Here is an 18,578-nt window from a genome sequence, read left to right as displayed (position 1 = left end):
TGATGGCCTCACCTGGAGCCTCCCCAGCCACACACTCTTCCCCATCGGCTCCAGTTCTGTACTGGCTCAGGTCAAGGACTTTTCCTGTTTCCAAGAGGTATGTTACAGGTCTTTCATTTTCTATTAGTTTTTTATATTTTATAGCTCTATTTACTTTTTGTCTTGAATGCAGTAGTGTTATTGGACTGCCTTTGACTCCTGTTTAGGTACTGCAGGGGTGATCTCTGGTTTCCTGCTGTCCTTAGGTTTAGGTTTGCTTGTCTTCTGGTTTTGTTGTCATTTGCCTGTGTTGCCTGAGCTGGTACCAGTATGTGACTTCATGGGGATTTTGCTTCTATTGATTAATACAAGAAGGCTGGAACATGTTCTTTTTAAGGTGTGCTCGTTAGCTTTTGTCCTATTGATTACATGTAGAAATGCTCAGTCTGCTCACAGCATAATGGTTGAGCTTCTTGTCCTGATCTCTGGCAAGCTGCTGCTTATCTTTTTAAGCCTAGTTCAGATTAGAGGGGCTCTTCTGGTAGCATGTACCTATGGAAGGGGACTATAAGGGACCTGCTAAAAGTAAGGATACTTTTTCCAGTTCAAGTCAGAGCCCTGGAGCTTCTGTTCTTGATCTGAATGTGGAGACTTAAGTAAGATCTGGGCCACTCGTTGTCATTCCTGAGATTCCTTTCCTCTATCCTTAATCTGTGTGTGGAGATAGAAGGCTTGCTGTGATAATGGTGGGATGACTATTACCAACTCTGCTATGGGTCTGGATTTTGAGGAGGGAGATAGGAACAGGAAAGGCAAAACCTGTCATCCCACATACAAAGGCCATACAGCCTGTTCTGCCCCCTCGTGGCTCCTGCTGCTGACTAAAAAGCTCCCCTTGTCTTCTCTAAATGCTGTAGCTCAGCATGCAGGGTGAGAGCCTGAGAGCTGCATGCTGTGCTGGGGAGAGCTTAATATGTTGGGGATGGTTCTAAAGAGTTGTACCTCAGCTCTAATGGCTGAAGGGATGTCAGGGAGCTGGTAAGTTAGTCCCTGACCCTGTGAACAAGTTTTCTAAGGCCAAGTGATGCCTTAAAAAGTAGAAGTAGGAGGATTTGCAGAGGAACACATTTGAGAAACCCAGCCCAGATGTGCAACCAGTTGTCCCTCTCCAGTGCATGATGCTGGTGGCTGCAGGTAACAGCCTGGTTTCCCCAGGGCTTGGGAGCTGGGCTTTGGGCTGTCCTGCCCAGTCCCTCCTTCCTCATCTGCCTCCTCCCTGCAACAGGCAGGAGCTGCAGGGTGTCTCTCTTTCCTCTCTGCTGCACTTGGGGCTGCATCCTTCCTCCTTGCTGCACTGAAGAAGGGGCTGCTGTGGAGCTCTTGCACCTGTAAGTGGGGGTCTCTGGTTTGACTGGGGTGGGGGGCTGCTGTTAACCTGGGTTGGGCTGTTTCTCCCTGCTGTAGCCGGGAGCTGAGGTAAAACTGCAGGTGCTTTGTTAGCAACACGTTTTGTGTGCAGATGAGGTGGGATGCTGATCCTGCTGCTCTGAGGTGGGGCTGGGGGTGCCCCAGTTGACTTGGGGACATAATACTGCCTGTGTGGGGCTCTGAATTATGCCTCTTCATAACCAGAGCCCTGTGTGCTGCTTAGTTTGGTGCTAGGGAGGTGCAAGGCTGCAATCCTGACCACATCATGCCCTGGGGGGTGGATAAGGGGTGGCTGTAAATGCTGTGGACCCAAATGGCTTTGTAGTTCAAAAGCTGGGTATACAAAGGACAAAACTCCCCTGTGCCAGTGGGGATGACTGTGTATGAAGGGAGAAAGCATCAGTGGTGCTGCTGCTACTGGAGATGCCATTCTACATGGGCTGGCAGTTTAAGCCCTGTACAGAGCTCTGTGTTTTCATAGAGGAAAGCCTGCTGCCACTACAAGCCCTCCTGTGGAAGAGGGGTGAGTAGAGCCACTGGTGTCACAGGATTTGATTTTTCCTGATTGACTCTACAAAGAGCTGTTGACCTCATAGCAGCCTTCCAGTATCTGAAGGGGGCCTATAGGGATGCTGGGGAGGGACTATTCATTAGGGACTGTAGGGACAAGGGGTAACGGGTTGAAACTTAAACAGCAGAGGTTTAGACTGGATCTAAGGAAGAAATTCTTTACTGTTAGGGTGGTGAGGCACTGGAATGGGTTGCCCAGGGAGGTTGTGAATGCTCCATCCCTGGCAGTGTTCAAGACCAGGTTGGATGAAGCCTTGAGTGATATGGTTTAGTGTGAGGTGTCCCTGTCCATGGCAGGGGGGTTGGAACTAGATGATCTTGAGGTCCTTTCCAATCCTAACTATTATATGATTCTATGTTGTAAATGTCAGTTGTCAAATGCTGCCAGTTAACTCTGTCCCCCTGCTGACTCTTGGGGGCTTCTATGCCAGGCATCAGAGTGATGTTAATTTTGCTGTGAATGAAGGTGCAGGAAGGTGCAGTGTTTTAGAGTGAGTTTTATGTTGGCTCTATCTCTACTAGTCCATGCTAGCAGTGGAACTGGATCCAGATCAAACGGCAAATATGCACAGGGATACAGTGGATAATTCTACCTCAATTTCAGTGTTATTATGAAGGGAATCAACATGAAGAGTCTCATTGAAGATGTATTTCAATGGATGGTTTAGGTCAAGGACAACTTCTTGTTAATTGGAACACTTCTCCAAGGGGCAACTCTGTAATTTTTATTTTTACATGTTCTTACTTTGCTTTTAGATCAATAGCAGATAACTACCAGTAGAATAAAACTATTTGGAGCTTGAAGTACCTTTTGTTATCTAACTCTATGCACAGAGGAGCAGTACCTTGTGCTTTAAATCTGAACTGTATTTGGGGGCTGCAAAGGATGAAATGCAGCAGGAGAAGTTTCAAGTGTTTTGCTGGAGAAAGGATAATTAATTCAAAGCAACTCTGTGAAAACCTCAAAAATGGTTCTCCCTTGCGATGATGGAATGTGAGATGTCACCTCAAACCAAAGCAACAGGCCTGGGCTGCTGCCCCTCTCAGAAGGGGAATCTTTAGTAAGGAAGACTTGATTCCAGTCCTTGCTGCTTGAGGCAGAGGAGCAGTGTGGCTGTTCACCCTTCCAGCTATTGTCTGTCCCAAATCCTGGCTTAGTTTACCTTATGCCTACTGCACATCATAAATTCTGGGTTGTGTTGACGTTAATAGTGGTTTTAATGAGCATCTCTGTGAAGCTTATTTGCTCCCCAGAAATCTCAGTCTCTCGAAGGGTAAAAGCTGAGTTTATGTACCATGTGCTTTGGCAAGCAGTCCAAGGCTACAGCCCACATCTTGCCAAGCCTCATATGGTGACCTTCTGCCACTCTCATGGATTTTTGTGTTCATCTGGACTTGCTCTTTTGCTGAATCTGGTGGTGCTGATGGTGTGGCTCCATACAGCAGTGCCAAAGGCCAAGGTACTGCCAGAGTTTTTAAGAGGCTGTGAAGAGACAAGCAGGTGGCAAACTGCCTGGGGTGGTGTGGCTGTTACTGCTGTATGAACTGGCAGAGCTCTATAAGAGAGGAATAAGATGGGGAGAAAACAGGTACAGAGCTGTAAGATAATTGAGCTGAGTCTGCTGCTTCCATGGCACTGCTCTAGTTGTGAATTGTGGTCTGAGTTCCTGAATCTATAGTAATGGGTAGTTTCTATGTGAATCATAGTGCATGAGAAAACTGACCCTCAGCTTGTAGTTGCTTATTAGATGAGGATGTCTGTATGGTGCAGCTATTGCCATGCAAAAAATAGAATGGGACTGCCTGCCCTGGCTGTTGCTGCTGGTGGGAGTGGGGTATCTCAAGGGTAAACTGTAGGTAGGATGAGTCTGACAGGGACATCTGTGCCCTGAGCCACTGATCTGATGAACACCCTCAACTCCTGAAAACTTAAAGCAGCACTTCATTTGTACTGGGTGAGTACGGCACTAATTAGAAGTAGTTTAACAGTTGGTAGTAGCTGATGCCAGTATTTGATGTGTTTGTGCCCTTAAACCAGAAGTGATTAATCAATGCTATAGTGATAGATGGCCTTATAGATATAAGTAACTTCCCCCATGACATTTTAATCTAAAGACAAGATGTTTTGAAGCTTTTGGCCTGACCTCTCCTGGGAACAGGGTCATCTGTCTTGAATGCCAGCTTTCTGCCATGGTAAGTGAAAGCTCTCAAGAGTACAGAAAAGCAGTTGTCACTCATGAAGGTAATGATTAAACCTACCTTTAGAACGGAAGAGTTACTGTACTGCTGGTTTTCAAGTGCCACTGAGACTGAAGACTCAAATACTGAGGTTAAAAGTTTCACTAAAGTGCCACTAGCCATGAGGTGACCATGGTAATCATGGCCAGGGGTGCTTGTTTGGCTGTTGCCTTCCAGCTGATAAACCCAGGATGCCTGAGCAACCTACTGGTAGCAGTGTTATGATATGGCTGGCAGACCTTACGTTATTTAACTGAATAACATCATTAAACTGAAAGATGAGCACAGCTTAATGACCCATTAAATACACTACACTCTTCAGCATCAGCTACTTTGAGTACAGAGGCAAATGCTGTTTGCAGCCATTGTGGCAAGTTTGAGATTCAACTAGCACTTGTTGAACACTGCTGGCTTCAGGGGAGTGAAGGGACCCAAGTTCTATATGTGAGCTCAGGTCCATTGAAATGGAGACCTCTGAGCAAGGGCAAAATAGAATCCAACTTTAGAGCTAAAATGCAGATGTATGGGTAACTTGCCATAGGTGCAATGCAAGGGTAGTTTCCAGTTGCTGTTTTCACTGGGGTCTGGGATGCTGGTAACCTGATTAAATGATGGTTAATGTTAATAAGAGACAAAAGGGATCCTCAGAAAGGAGAGATGACAAAGCAGGACCAGCTTACAGTGTCACTGACCCAGCTGAGTTCATCCCAGTCAGTAGTGCTGTATGTTCTCTCCTTCATCCCTGACAAGATGCAGCATACCTGGAAAGAACAGAGCAAAAGGGACATGGATGACTGTGGAACAGCCTATGTCTGGACAGAAAACCACCTGTAGCTTGACAGCTTGAACCCCACAGGTTACATCACAGTAAGGTAGGAGTATGTATGAGTTCTGACCTCTTCTAGAGGTACCTATCCATGTTATCAAGTTGAGGGTTGAAACTGGAGTGGTTTTAATGGCTCGGTGCATAATGACAAAGTAACTGAGGCAGTAAGAGGTTGAGAGTACTAGATGGATTCAAATAATTAGAGCAACTCACAGAAAGAATTGGTGAATCAATCTGTATGTAGCTGTGTAGATGACAGTGTGCCAAGCTGGTAAATGTGAACAGTCAGAAAGCAGGAAGGTATGGGAGAAGTTCACTCCATAATTCTACAGTCCTCCTACAAACTACTAGCTCTTCCTAGAAAGATGGCACTATGCAGATGAAAACCTTGCTATATCCTTAATAGCCATGTTTTGTTCTTCTTTTAGTGTGTGTGCAAGTCATGTTTCAGATGTCTGATCCAAGGAGTGCTCTGGCAGCCTGAGCAAATGTTCTGTTCTGGGACCTGAATGACTTGCACTGCTCCCAGCACTGTCTGGGGTTGGCTTGTATGGTAATGCTGGCTCCTGGAGTAGCTGACAGCAGGGCAAGTTGAGTAATTATTTACCTAGGACCCTTACTTCATTATTAGGATCAACAGCATCTTCCCACATCACAGAATGGGAGCTTCTGTAGGTACTTCCTCTGGGATGGTTGTCCCACTTTGCAGCTTCTGCCTAAACTATGATTACACCTTCTACTTACTTCTCCAATTAGTTGGTCTGCTTTCCATACTCGAAGTGACATAGCTTTTTTCTCTACTGGTGTGTTCTGCCAGGGAGTGGCTCATGTGCAGAGCCTGAATCTGCCTGTAAAATTAGATTAATCCGTTTCGTGCCTACCATCCAGCCAATATTGAAGGACTGGGGATGGTATAAAACAGCTCTTGTGCTGGAAGGTGGCAATTGAGGAGACTCATCTCCCATTAGTGAGAACTTCAGTGCTGAAAAAAGCTCAGCAGTGATCTTTCCGCGGTTCCTAGGGCTTAATCCACATCACTTAGCACTAAGTGCTTACTGGAGTGTGTATGTAATTTCACTGTTTCCTACTCAGCTGAGTGCTTTAGGATTATTTTCCCTTGTGTTGCTGTTATTAGTGGTAGTACTGTTCTTATTTCTTGCTCTGCTGGTAGCCAGGAGTATAAGGCTAAAAAGACTTCTGAGATTCTGGTTGCAATAAAACCACTAAGATGCAAAATTATGATGTTTGGGTTATGAGCAGTCTGGAGGGATTTCTTGTGACAATGACAAAAAGCCATTTCCAGGTCTAAGGGAGCTAAACTCTTATGACTTGCCAGACTTCTTAATGAAGTGGCTGGGTAAGTGTGCTTCTGTGTGAAAATCTCACTTTTACCTGATTTCAGGGAACAGTTGGCTGAGGTTTGAGTCAAAACTCAAAGCAGCTTGTGATGATGCAACTAGAAGAACTGTAAATTCAGAAGCTTAAAGGCTGAGTAAGCAAAAAAATAGGAGCATAATGATAAGCAATAGGATAGCAAGCTCTAATTTGTCAACAGTTCAGACATTCTAAACTTATTAAATAATTTTTCAAACCCATGTGGTTTTTCCCTGCCATTCATATATATGGAGGGGAAGTGAGGCCCTCATGGAAATGATTAAGCGATGGTGTTGCATGAGTAGGACTTCTGGAAGGGGTTAATTCCAAAAAATTAACATCCACATCCCACTTAAAAAACATCTTTTGCTCTGCAGTTGTGTAAGGAAGCAGTAGAGTCAGCAGCCCTGGAGGTATTTAAAACACATGCAGATGTGGCACTGAAAGACATGGCTTAGGAATGGACTTGGATGATTCTATGATTCAGTGCTTGAAAGGATAAAATTCATACACTGCCAGCTTAAGGTCAACTAATAGCAAATGGCAGACAACCTTTAGCTAGAGCAAAGGTTTGCTATTGAACATTTTCAGGTTTACTTTTCCTTGTGTAGCGTGGTGATAAAAATCAATGTTGGGCATGAAAACTGTCATTATTTGAATGTCAGAAAAATGGAGGAGGATGGAAAAAATTCTGTCTTCTAGAGAAACATAACTTGTAAATCTGAAGATGGCAGGGGAGGCATTTACATTTGAGATTTGGCTTTTGGATGAAATTTTTCAGGTTCTTAGCTTAAGTGGGTGAGTAATCAGCAACAAAGTCTTGGTTTATTTGTTATAGCCATATTACCACTACCATTGTTCTGGGGATAGGGTGTGGGGCTCTAGACAAGAAAGGAAAAGTTCAAGATATTTAAAAAAATAATACTTTGACAAAATCCTTTCTTTAGGCCCAGATCAGACTCCCCAGATAAATGGCTGTTAGGGGAGGAGAAACAGCTTAAGTCCATTCACAAGAGCTCTGTGTGCTCCTTAGAGCATGGCATTGCTCAGTTAAAAATGAGACATTTCATTCTTATTGGATACTTGGTTTTCCTCATGGAAGCTGATGGCAGTAAGAAAATGTATTCTTATGGTAACTTACTGTTTTTAGTGTGACTTTTCTTTCACAGCCAAAAGTATACTATTTTGAGATTAGACACTGCAAGGTATTTCATACATTAGAATTTCCTTTGTATTTTGTATGAAAAAGTGAATAAAATAAAGCTCTACTACCTTAACTCATAAGTATCCTCAGTTTGTACTTTGCAGGTTAAGCCTTGTATTCTACAGCCTGAGAACTTCCGCTTAGGTGGGAAGCTGGCATTAAGAGCAAAATGAAGTTAAAACATACCTCAAAGCAATTTCCAAGCAGTCAATGGTACTCTCATGCCATCCAGACCTGGGGAAAAGGCTGTCTGGCCTGTGTCTTGTTGAGCCCAGGTCCTGCAGTGTGTTAGTGACACTCTCTGTACATCAATTACTTGAGCCTCAACCTGGATCCTAGTGTTTGGCTGGCACTGAAGCCTCTCTTCTTGTCTGGAAGAGAAAGCACAGATGAGCCTCACTCGCACTGAACTGCAGACATCCATCCTTCATGTCTATCCTATAGAATGTGTGATGCTATGATAAAGTATTTCTAAAATATACAGCAAAATGGGAGAACATATTGCCACATGCTACCTTTTGGATTACATGACCCCTTATCTTACAGTACTTCCCTGTACGTCATACTTTTGAGCCCTCTGCTCTTTCTTATTGGCTTTCCATACTTGATCCAAGTCTGCATCGGGTTAAACCAGCAATCACATCTATGACAAACTATTGTTTCCTCCAAAAACATTACATCTATTTAAGACAGAGGTAACTTGTGACAACTTTCTGGTCTCCTGCTACTTTATATGCCCTACTTAATTGTTAGAAGTAGCTGCTGATAGCACTTCACACAGGTGGGAAGGGTCACAGTTGAGCTTTTTACTTTTCTTTTTTTTTTTGGGTGAGAATAACTAGTTTGTTTTGGTCAATAGCATCTTCTGATCCACTGAGGCACAGGGCAATCCATGCATTGGTCTCCTCTGTATCTCTAAGACACTTACAGAATGAGCTTGTGCTATTTTTGCCGTCCCTCAGCAGCTGCGTTTTGCAAGCAGGATTTTCTAATGTTTCAACAGACCAGAGAACGTTTTCCAACATCTCCAAGAAATGGCTGTAACTGACCCGTTACTGAGCACAGAGCTCAGGGCAAGGAAAGAAAACATATTTTTTACACTTAGCACACTGAATTCTCTTTTTCTGTGACGACGTGCTTCTGTTCTTCTTGTCTCCGAAGGTTCCTTGTCTCTGTTTCACTTTCTAAAGGATTCTGTGATGAGATTTCACGCACACAAAAATCAAGATAAAAACAGATGAACCTGGTTCCAGTGGTTACTGGATTTCTTCCATGTGGCCAACTTAAGAATAATTGTATTCACTTCATAATTACCTTGAACTATTTTTGCTAAATAAAAGCCTTATTTTCCATACCCAGTGGCATGGGATTGTCCTGGTCTCACTGAGGCTTTATATATATATATATATATCTGTATCTGGATGCTGTTACTGGGATTTCACCAGTGTATCAGAATCCTGTTTAAGATCCCAGAATGTGGTACTGGGCAGCTTTTCACTAGTGCAGGCTCTGGCTTTGCTACTTTGCAGATTTTCCTCTGGTACATTAAATGAAGTGGGGAGGCCATGCCCTTATCAAATTGCCACGTGGAAGCAAATTACTTTTCTTCATCATCTTGTTTCATTTACGCATTGCATCATTTTGTCCCTTTTCTTAGATGACTTCTGGTTCTGTCTTCTGTTCTCTCAGTTATTTATCCCTGTGTTAGCTGGCAAGTACATTGTGAAAACACAAGGCACTGCCTTCATTTCTCCTTCCAGCCAATCTTTTCCCCCCTCAGCTTCAATATAATAAAAATACAGATACCTTTTCTATTCCCTGTAAGCTATGGTATTCGTACAGCAAATTCACTGTGTTTGCTACAGTGACACTAGATTTCATTAATGTGACAGGGGTCAGACCACATAAGACAAACAGACACAGCTCCTGATTTGCTCTGAGGCTGCTTACAGCTCCTTGTTTATCAGTTAGGAACAAGAGCTAGTCCAGAGTTCATTCCTGAAGAGATTGAAAGCTGTTGCTTTATGATACGTTGGTACACAAAGAGAGAAAATCCAAGAGCTGTATCCAAAAAAGCAATTTTTAAAATGATTCATCCTGCTTTTAGTGTGTTAAGGCATCATTTCAGTTGTTCTAATGAACAGAACTGCAGATAATTAATTTGCTAGAGAACTGCCATTGCACAGACTGACCCACAAGGGTTTGTGCTCCTGGGCTCAAAGCCCTCAAAAAGCCAATCTACAGAAGGCAAGGAAGGAAAAAGCCACCTGTCTCATCTGCTGGAGTGTCATTCTTCAAGCAGGACCCCTGGGAAGCAAAGGATTACAGAAGAAAATTAGTACTAATTTACAGTAATAATAGTAAGATTGAATGCATTAATGGGTGTTCTATTTGCAGACGAACACCGAGAACATGAACTTAGGTGGAACCTCAGAGAAGCCAAAACAAAAGAAGCAAATACACATTTAGTTTTGTTAGAGGCTGAGAAGGGGCAGAGGGCCTGACTTTATCCAGAGTCTTGTGATTGGTTGCTCTGTCAGAGAGATGCTGAGCTTCAAATGGAGTTTGAATGACACAGCATCTCCTGAAATCAATAAAGCAGATCCAGGGCTGTGATTAAAGAAACAAGAGTAAGTTATTAATGTCAAACATCTGCCTATGAATTCTGCTGATACTCTTCATCCTATGTGTATGCAAAGTAAATGCTAACTGCCATTAAAACACTTCCCATAGCAGTTCACTCTGATCTTTGGCTATTTAAAGCGTTTGGCACTTAATACATTGGAATAGAAATATTATCAGTCATTGGCACCTAATACTCATTTCCTTTTCCTGGGGAAAGGGCTGCCCTACACAGAGTGACAACAGAATGTCACCTTCCATCATTACTCCACAGATAGGGATAAAAACAGCACACACCTGGTCACCAGGTACCTGGGGGCAGCTGAAAACTGAACAGCACAAAGTAGGACCTGCTCCAGCTTCCTTTTCGTAAAAAGAGATGTAGCTTGTACTTTAATTTAAATCCCATTTATTCTAAGGAATTTCTAAGTGTCCTAAAGGTACCGGCATCCATACATTAATTTTATGCCTTCTGCCACCAATTAATTCTGCTGTTCTTTTAAGTTAGGAACTCCTTCATCCCTCTACCTCTTTTGATATCTCCCTCTGGTAGTTAAAATAAATAAATGTGGGAAAACCTTTTGAATGCTGTTTCCAAGTTAAGTTGTCTGGTATCAGCTGTAAATGTCCAGATGCCCATGCTGGCCTGTTATGTAGACTGATACCATCTCTTTGTGAGTTGTATAATACATATGTTGGAATTTTGCCACATGAAGATTTGATTTAGAACTTTGGTGCAGCACCTGCTATAACCTGCTGTTTCTTCAGGACAAGAAAACAGATTGTGGTCTATGAAGTTAATCTCAAACAATTCAATTTGGAAGTAATTCAGTGTGGGGCATGCAAATTCTGTACCTGCCTTAAATGCATTCTTTTAGCTCCAGGCAAACAAGAAGTCTTGTGTCCCTTATGTTCAAGCCATCACACCAGCCCAGATGATTCAATATCAAGAAAGTTCAGACTTTTTCAAGTCTCTGCTAGAAAAGCCTTGTAGTGTTTGACAACAGTCATCTAATAAAATATAAAATACAGGAATTTACTTGACAGTGTAAATAAACCTTTGAGAAAAGTATTACTCACATTTCATAGCAGGAAAACTGCAACATGGAGAAATTACCAGTCCCCCAGTGTCCCATGTGAATTCAGTAGCAGAGCCAAGGAAATGAATCCAGACACCCTGTACCTCACTGTGTTTAAACACGGCGTGGTCCTTGGTGTTTGCGGACTCATCTCCTGATCTACACAGCTTGTGGGCAGGGCAGTGAGATCAACTGTGATCTCAAACCAACTGTACACAAAAATACTTCATTTTCAGTCAAAGGGGATTGCCTTTGGATGCATTCAGGCAGAAGATCTGAGCCACTTCACAAAGATTTCGTCTAGTCACTGTTTCTCCTATCCAGGGAGGCTCAGAGCATGGCCTGTTGAAAAGCCACAGAGGGAGGAGTCTACATAAGCATGTTTTTCAGCACATAGTATGTCCAAACTAGTCATATTTCTTCAGATCAATTCCCAGCACACTAAAATGACCTCTTTAAAATGTCTTTTAAAGAACACTAAAACAAGAGCAAGAAAATGGACTCAAACTCTCCGTTCGAATGGCCTCACATGCTGAATTATAATGGGACTTACAAGTACCTCTACTTAGAAGGCAATGTCTCCTATGTGGACTTCTACCTTCATCAGCCTTCAGCGGCAGCTGTCTTCATCATTTCTTACCTCCTGATCTTCCTGCTCTGTATGGTTGGCAACGGAGTGGTTTGTTTTATTGTGCTGAAGAGCAAACGTATGCGTACAGTCACAAACATTTTCATCTTAAACCTGGCTGTCAGCGATTTGCTGGTGGGAATCTTCTGCATGCCCACCACCCTCCTGGACAACATCATTGCAGGTACGCTGGTTCGTACCCCGTGGTGGAAAGACCTCAAGGAGGGGCTCACCTTGAGGTCCTGAGAGCCGGGTGCATGTTTCTGAGTGGGCTGTGAAGGGGGTTCACAGAATGGGTTGGAAGGGACCTTAAAACTCATCGAGTTCCAACCCCCTGCCAAGGACATGGACACCTTCCATTAGACCAGGTTGCTCCAAGCCCCATCCAACCTGGCCCTGAACTGCCAGGCCAAGTTCAAGTCAGTGAAAGTCAGAGATGACAAAGACAAGCATCTAACCCACCTCCTGACTGGGGCTCTCTTCACTGACTTCCACATCCCTTCTTTTTCAGAAGGGATTCTCCCACTGCCAGATTACATGTTTAGAAAGAGGGTGCTAAGAGCCAGATGCAGGAACAACCAACTGTGCTGGTCAGTTCTCTTCCTTGTCTTGAGATCTCCTTTTAATGGGATGTTTAATGGGATGTTTCTGGACGTGGAAAATTTTTCACAATGGGAACAGCCATTGTTCTCATAGTGAAAATCCACTGGGGTAGTGGTGGATTCCCCAACACTGGACACTTCTAAGATTTGGCTGCACAGGGTGCTGGAACGTCTAGTCTAGGTCGTGCTTTTCTAGAAAGGTTGGACCAGATGATCCTTGAGGTCCCTTCCAACCTGGAATTCTATGACTCAATGAAATGTTGGTTTGTTGGCTTTTGGAACATCAGAAACTCACCCAAGGCGTTTGACAAAGCATTTGTTTACAAAACCTCCTCTTCCCTGATCCTGACACAGACAAAGAAACTTCTTATCTCCGGGGTGGAAGTTTCCTGTTACTTGTCCAAGTACAATGCTGCAGTGAGCTGGTGGAAATTTCAGTTGCTATTTCCTTCCAGGATGGCCATTTGGGAGCCTGATTTGCAAGATGAGTGGGATGGTCCAAGGAGTCTCTGTTTCTGCCTCTGTCTTCACTCTAGTTGCAATTGCTGTAGACAGGTAAGATGGTGCAGAGACTGCAAACTACCCCTTCCATCTCCTTCTGGCCAGGCTGAGGCTGATTCATTAATCCACACAAGAATGCAATGAACTGGATATATCTTACTGCTAAGGCTATTAAGCAAATCAAAATGTGTCTGGGTCTAAAGAGCAGCCATGGGAATTTGCTCCTCCCCTGGTATCCCTTAAAGATGCTAAATATGGGCTATGTCTGGCTGCCTAGAATTCGACTGATCCTTAGCCATGAAGATATATAGCAGAGGCACTAGTACCTACTTTGGTTCAGTGAAGTAGCAGTAGCAGGAGGCTGATACATAGCAGCTGTCCCATATCTGAAGGGGCCCTCCAAAGGTGTTGGACAGGGACTCTTCATCAGGGACTGTAGTGACAGGACAAGGGGTAGCAGGTTTAAACTGAAACAGGGGAAGTTCAGGTTAGGTATAAGAAAGAAGTTCTTTACTGTGAGGGTGATGAGGCACTGGAACAGGCTGCCCAAAGAAGTAGTAAATGCTCCATCCCTGGCAGTGTTCAAGGCCAGGTTGGACAGGCGCTTGGGCAACATGGACTAGCAGAAGGCACCCCTGCCCATGACAGGGGGGTTGGAACTGGATGATCTTTAAAGTCCCTTCCAACCCAAACCATTCTATGATTCTATGATATGGAGATTAAAATGAGGAAATTTTAATAGTAAATGTGCCCTTTTTTAATATTGTTTTTACCACACAGCTCTTGAACAGAGCAACTCAACGCCATTCCACTGGTTCATGCAGGATGAGGAGATTATTCCATCTATGTTTTTAGAAGCCATACAATTTCAGTGCATGTGTAGGCTTGCCTGTTAGTCTCAGCATTCTTTAAATGGCTTTTCCACGTATACCTTTGCTGCAGGTTCCGGCGCATTGTTGACCCATTCAAGCAGAAGCTGACCAGTGCAACTGCAGTCGCCAGTATTGTGCTCATCTGGATTCTGGCCATTACCATCATGTGTCCTTCTGTGGTCATGCTACAGGTACAAAAAGATAAGCATTTCAGGGTCATCCTTGGCTATGGCAATGAAACCCGTCCTGTGTACTGGTGCCGGGAGGACTGGCCTGACCCAGGAATGAGGAAGATCTATACAACAGTTCTGTTTGCCAGCATCTACCTGGCTCCCCTGTCGCTCCTTGTTCTCATGTATGCCAGGATAAGCATGGCTCTCTGCAACACAGCGATGCCCATTGAGGGCAAAGACAGCCAGGAGCAGCGGCACAGCAGATCCAAGAAGAAACAGAAAGTCATCAAAATGCTCATTATTGTGGCTCTGCTCTTCGCCCTGTCCTGGCTTCCCCTGTGGACTCTGATGATGCTCACAGACTATGCCAACCTTTCTGACATGCAGCTGCAGATCATCAACATTTACATCTACCCCTTTGCTCACTGGCTGGCCTTTTTCAACAGCAGTGTCAACCCCATCATCTACGGGTTCTTTAATGAAAACTTCCGCCGAGGCTTTCAGGCAGCCTCCAAACTCCAGCTCTGCTTCAGGGAAATGGATCACGGGGAGCTCTACTCTCAGCAAGGCCAAGGCAATGCCATTCTGCCAGCTGCCAATGACCAAATGCCCCAAGATCAAGCTTGTCAAAATGGAGAGAAGGAGGCTGGGAAGACAGTCAAGAAAGGAAATTGGGTGAATAACCAGCAGGATTTGGTAATGGAGGATTTAGAAGAGCCCTGCAGTGATGGGATCAAGTGAAACATGCTGTGAAGCCCTAATTGATATATGCCTGGCAGGGTTTATTTATCTTGTGAAGTTTGTGCTATGTAAGCAGCCCTTTCTGACAACAATGTCAAGAAGGAGATAGGCAACTGTTTTGAAGGAGACAGACAACTCACAGCACATCTGAATGTCTGACATCAGTAGGAAACTGAATTCAGCCCTTTGTGTCACCAGTTTAAACCAGTGGCAGCTCCCCTGCAGTGAGTGCTGACTGACTGCTCTTGAACCAGGATAGAGAAAGGACCTCATTCAAATGGGAAAGCCTTCCATTTTCTGTGACTAAAAGAGAAAGAGAACTGAGATTATTGACTTGGATACAATTACTGCAGATACTCACTGATGAAGAGGAGAACATTAATTCATTTTCTTCTGTGAATCTGAAATATTGGAGGTGCAGTCTGAATACTTGAACTGAATTCACTGGTTCCTGTGTCTTCTTGTGATTGCACTTGTGTTGCTTCTGCCTGCATGTTTGGAATTCCAACCAGTTTCGACCCAAGTGACCAGAAGGAAGTGTCTTCAGCCACATCCCATTTATTCCCCTTTCTGGTTGCCTGTCCTGTTCATTCTGTGATATCAATTATTGTTGCAGCTAGAAAAATAAATAGGTGTGAAAAGATGAGAAATAAAGGATGAAAAATGGCCTTTGTGATACATTTTTGGGGGGAACACAATTTATTTTGGGGCAGGGGTGGAGGCAGGGAGGCAAGGGGGATGGAGGATATAAGTCAGCTAAAAAGACAAAATTTCAGTACTAGTCAGAGACAGAGTACCTTTAGGGCCTATCCAGTCTGACAGAACCTAGCACATACAGAAAGCAACCTTGGAAGTGTCTCAGGGAGGATCCTGAAATGGGTGAGGAGCACAGGGTAGTGTCTTACACAGATTTGCTACAGGATTAGAGCGTTGCCATGTCTCATTCCATGAGGGTCTGTAAGGACTAAGCACCAGGGAAGGTCACTCCCTAGCACAGTCCTCCTTCAGGTAAACTGGAGCACCTTTCAGATCATGACATATTTCCACAATTCAGGAAAACTGACAACTTTTCAAGCTGTGTCATCTCAAACGATGTTCCTTTCTGAAGATCAGAAGACAAGGAAAACACGTGGGCAGTAATGAGAAGAAAAGCTACCAGAGCAGCTCTGATTTCACCAGTGTATTTTATCCAGGCTGAGACTGTCAAATGAGATGATCTTAAAGGTCCCTCCCAACCCAAAACACTCTATGAGTCTATGAAATATGGATGCCTGACCCTGCTGCACTTTGCTTGAAAACTCCACCACAATGGTTTCCCACCCTTCCTTCACCCCTTCCATCCAGAACTTTGTCCTTCACATGTAGTTTGTACTTCCCAATGATTCAACAATGTTTTGAGAATATTTTAAAGTGTAACTGTATGCTTATGTTTATCCCAGTTCAGCAAAACACTCAAAAAACTCCCCAAACCTGCCAAACTGAATGCAAAGAAGATACAAAAATGCCCCTAAGTGTTTGGCTCAGGCTGGTACTTCTTATTCCACTGGAGAACAAGGGTGCTGAAGTAAATGCCATCAAGTGGTTTGCTTTCACAAGACACTGGCCTGTGCTGAGTGCGGATGTGCACTTTCTAGTTGGACTCACGGCTACCAACACTTGCCCACTTTCCCCATACAAAAGGCACATTCATAACCCAGCACCAGAGGAGGCAGCTGGTTCTCTGAATCCCTGGCAACCCTACCAGTAAATAATTATTGCTTGTACTGCTTTTTCTTTTCTTGTGATTCAAATTGCATTGATCACAAAAATGATCCTCTTCACTATAGAAGTGATTCAGTCCTGAAATCATTTGACAGCTTATAAGAGCAAGTAATGAAAATTACTTTGGACAGCACAACCTTTAGAAGATGGCTCAATACCCATGCTCAAAGATAGATAGAAATTGTCCAAAATCAGCAAGGACTCAGTGTTGCATGGAGTGTGGCCTAACGAAACATGAAAACACAAAATAGGGTTGCACTGTGTAACACTAGTGCAAAAATAGATCTGGGGGCTTTGGTGGGCTAAACTGGAGAGCAATGAAAGCATCCTAACAGTGATGGTGTTGCAGAAAGAAAGGCTGATAGTAACAGTAATAATTAATCATTAAGCTTCAGTTTCCAGGGATGAATCAGTACGTTTCTCATGTCAGCTTGGACTAAACAGAACTAAACACTATATACATGCTGACATTATATATATATATATATATATATATATTTAGATAATTTTATATATATATATATATATATATATATATATATATCGCTCTGGTTTGAATTTGCAGCAGCAGTTGAGAACCAGAAAGAACTGCCTGAAAACTCTAAAAACTCTGTGCCCCACCATGGGCAAGGAGCTTTCTTACAGTCTTCAGTGTCAAAGATGACCACAGACATGATTTCTATGAAAGGAGAGAATTAAAGGAAGGAGGAGGAAGAAAAAATTCCCACAGCTACTGCTTCCTCTTCACAACTGTAATAAAGGAATTCTGGGGAGCCAGGGAGCATATGTGGTTTACACACTGCGAAACTGCCTGTGCTGGGGTTTAATAAACACTCTCAGTTTGCAAATACTGAGCTTTCCGACAGGGGTCGGGATCCCATGGTAGAATCATTGGTTGTTCTGAGGACTGCAGCAACAGCAACCACCTCCCAAAAGTATGAATTCATGTGAGTGTGACCAAACATCCAGCGATGCGTGATACACAGCCCTCTCTTAATACTGCCTTGAAGTAATTCACATTTGCTGGCAGCTTCCCCCTGAGCTTTGATTTAATCAACAGCTGCCATGCTCTGGGAGGCTGTGGTAGGGCCCAGCAGAGATGGAGCAGCACACAGTGCTTCCTCACCATCCTTCTCTGCTGTACAACAGCTTCCAGACTTTACAACACAGACTGACATGGTCAAGATAGACATTTAGAAGAGCTGGAAGAGACTTGCCCTTTCTGGGGACAGAGGAAAAGCCTCCAGACAAGTCTCTTTGCTCTAAACTGGTAGGCAATGCTCACGGATATTGAAAACCTGGTAAATGCTATCTGTCACTCCTGGCAATTCGATTAACAAGAAATCAACTTTCCAGCCTCACATGCCAGACTAGCAAAGAAATGCCACAGAGAAGTAATTCTCCCACCCACACAGGAAATAATGGATGTCTCATCTCAACTTGTGCTTCTGAAGCTATCAAGCACTCTGACTCCATGAAGAGAAGGACACATCTGTCCCCATAACTTGTCCAAGGGCTCAGACCACATTTTTGGCCCTTTACTTTCATCCTCATGTCTAAGAAACTGATGTAGTAATAGAAATATTCTTCCATCCTATGCTATGGACCTTCCATGAACAGTCAAGAAAGGCAGTTATGGCAAAGATGCCCCCAAAGCCAGAACTGCCTGCTTTCTTTAGCTCCTGAGGTGCAGCAGTGCACAGACTGACAGCTGAGTCTTGCTGACAATGGCTTTCATGTCATTTGCTCAAGGAACTGCAGGAGCACCAGCCATCAGCAGACACCACAGATGGTAAATCATGCCCTTTGTCACTTGTTTGGCCTGTGTTTGTTCTGTGGCACTGCTGCTGCTGCTCTACTTTAACAGCCAAGAAAGATGCAAGAGGAAGACTTACAGCATGAACACGACATTTGCAGAAGATAACTTGCTTCCAATCCATTGTAAAGCTTGCTCTGTCCAAGCAGTGGAAAACACTGCTC

At 43.8% G+C, this 18,578-nt stretch overlaps 1 protein-coding gene across 1 annotated transcript; it reads left to right on the top strand.

The window, feature by feature from the left end:
- Positions 1–14,837, top strand: LOC101874875 (neuropeptide FF receptor 2). Its single transcript, XM_005150540.2, has 4 exons — positions 1–97; positions 11,794–12,132; positions 13,006–13,105; positions 13,994–14,837. Exons 2-4 carry the CDS (start codon positions 11,817–11,819, stop codon positions 14,835–14,837), a joined length of 1,260 nt encoding a protein of 419 aa, XP_005150597.1. The 5' UTR covers positions 1–97; positions 11,794–11,816.
- Positions 14,838–18,578: the final 3,741 nt, after the last annotated feature.

Source organism: Melopsittacus undulatus, chromosome 5 (assembly GCF_012275295.1).
Source record: "Melopsittacus undulatus isolate bMelUnd1 chromosome 5, bMelUnd1.mat.Z, whole genome shotgun sequence".
NCBI classification, from domain to species: domain Eukaryota; kingdom Metazoa; phylum Chordata; class Aves; order Psittaciformes; family Psittaculidae; genus Melopsittacus; species Melopsittacus undulatus.
This window is presented reverse-complemented; position numbering and strand designations above follow the sequence as displayed.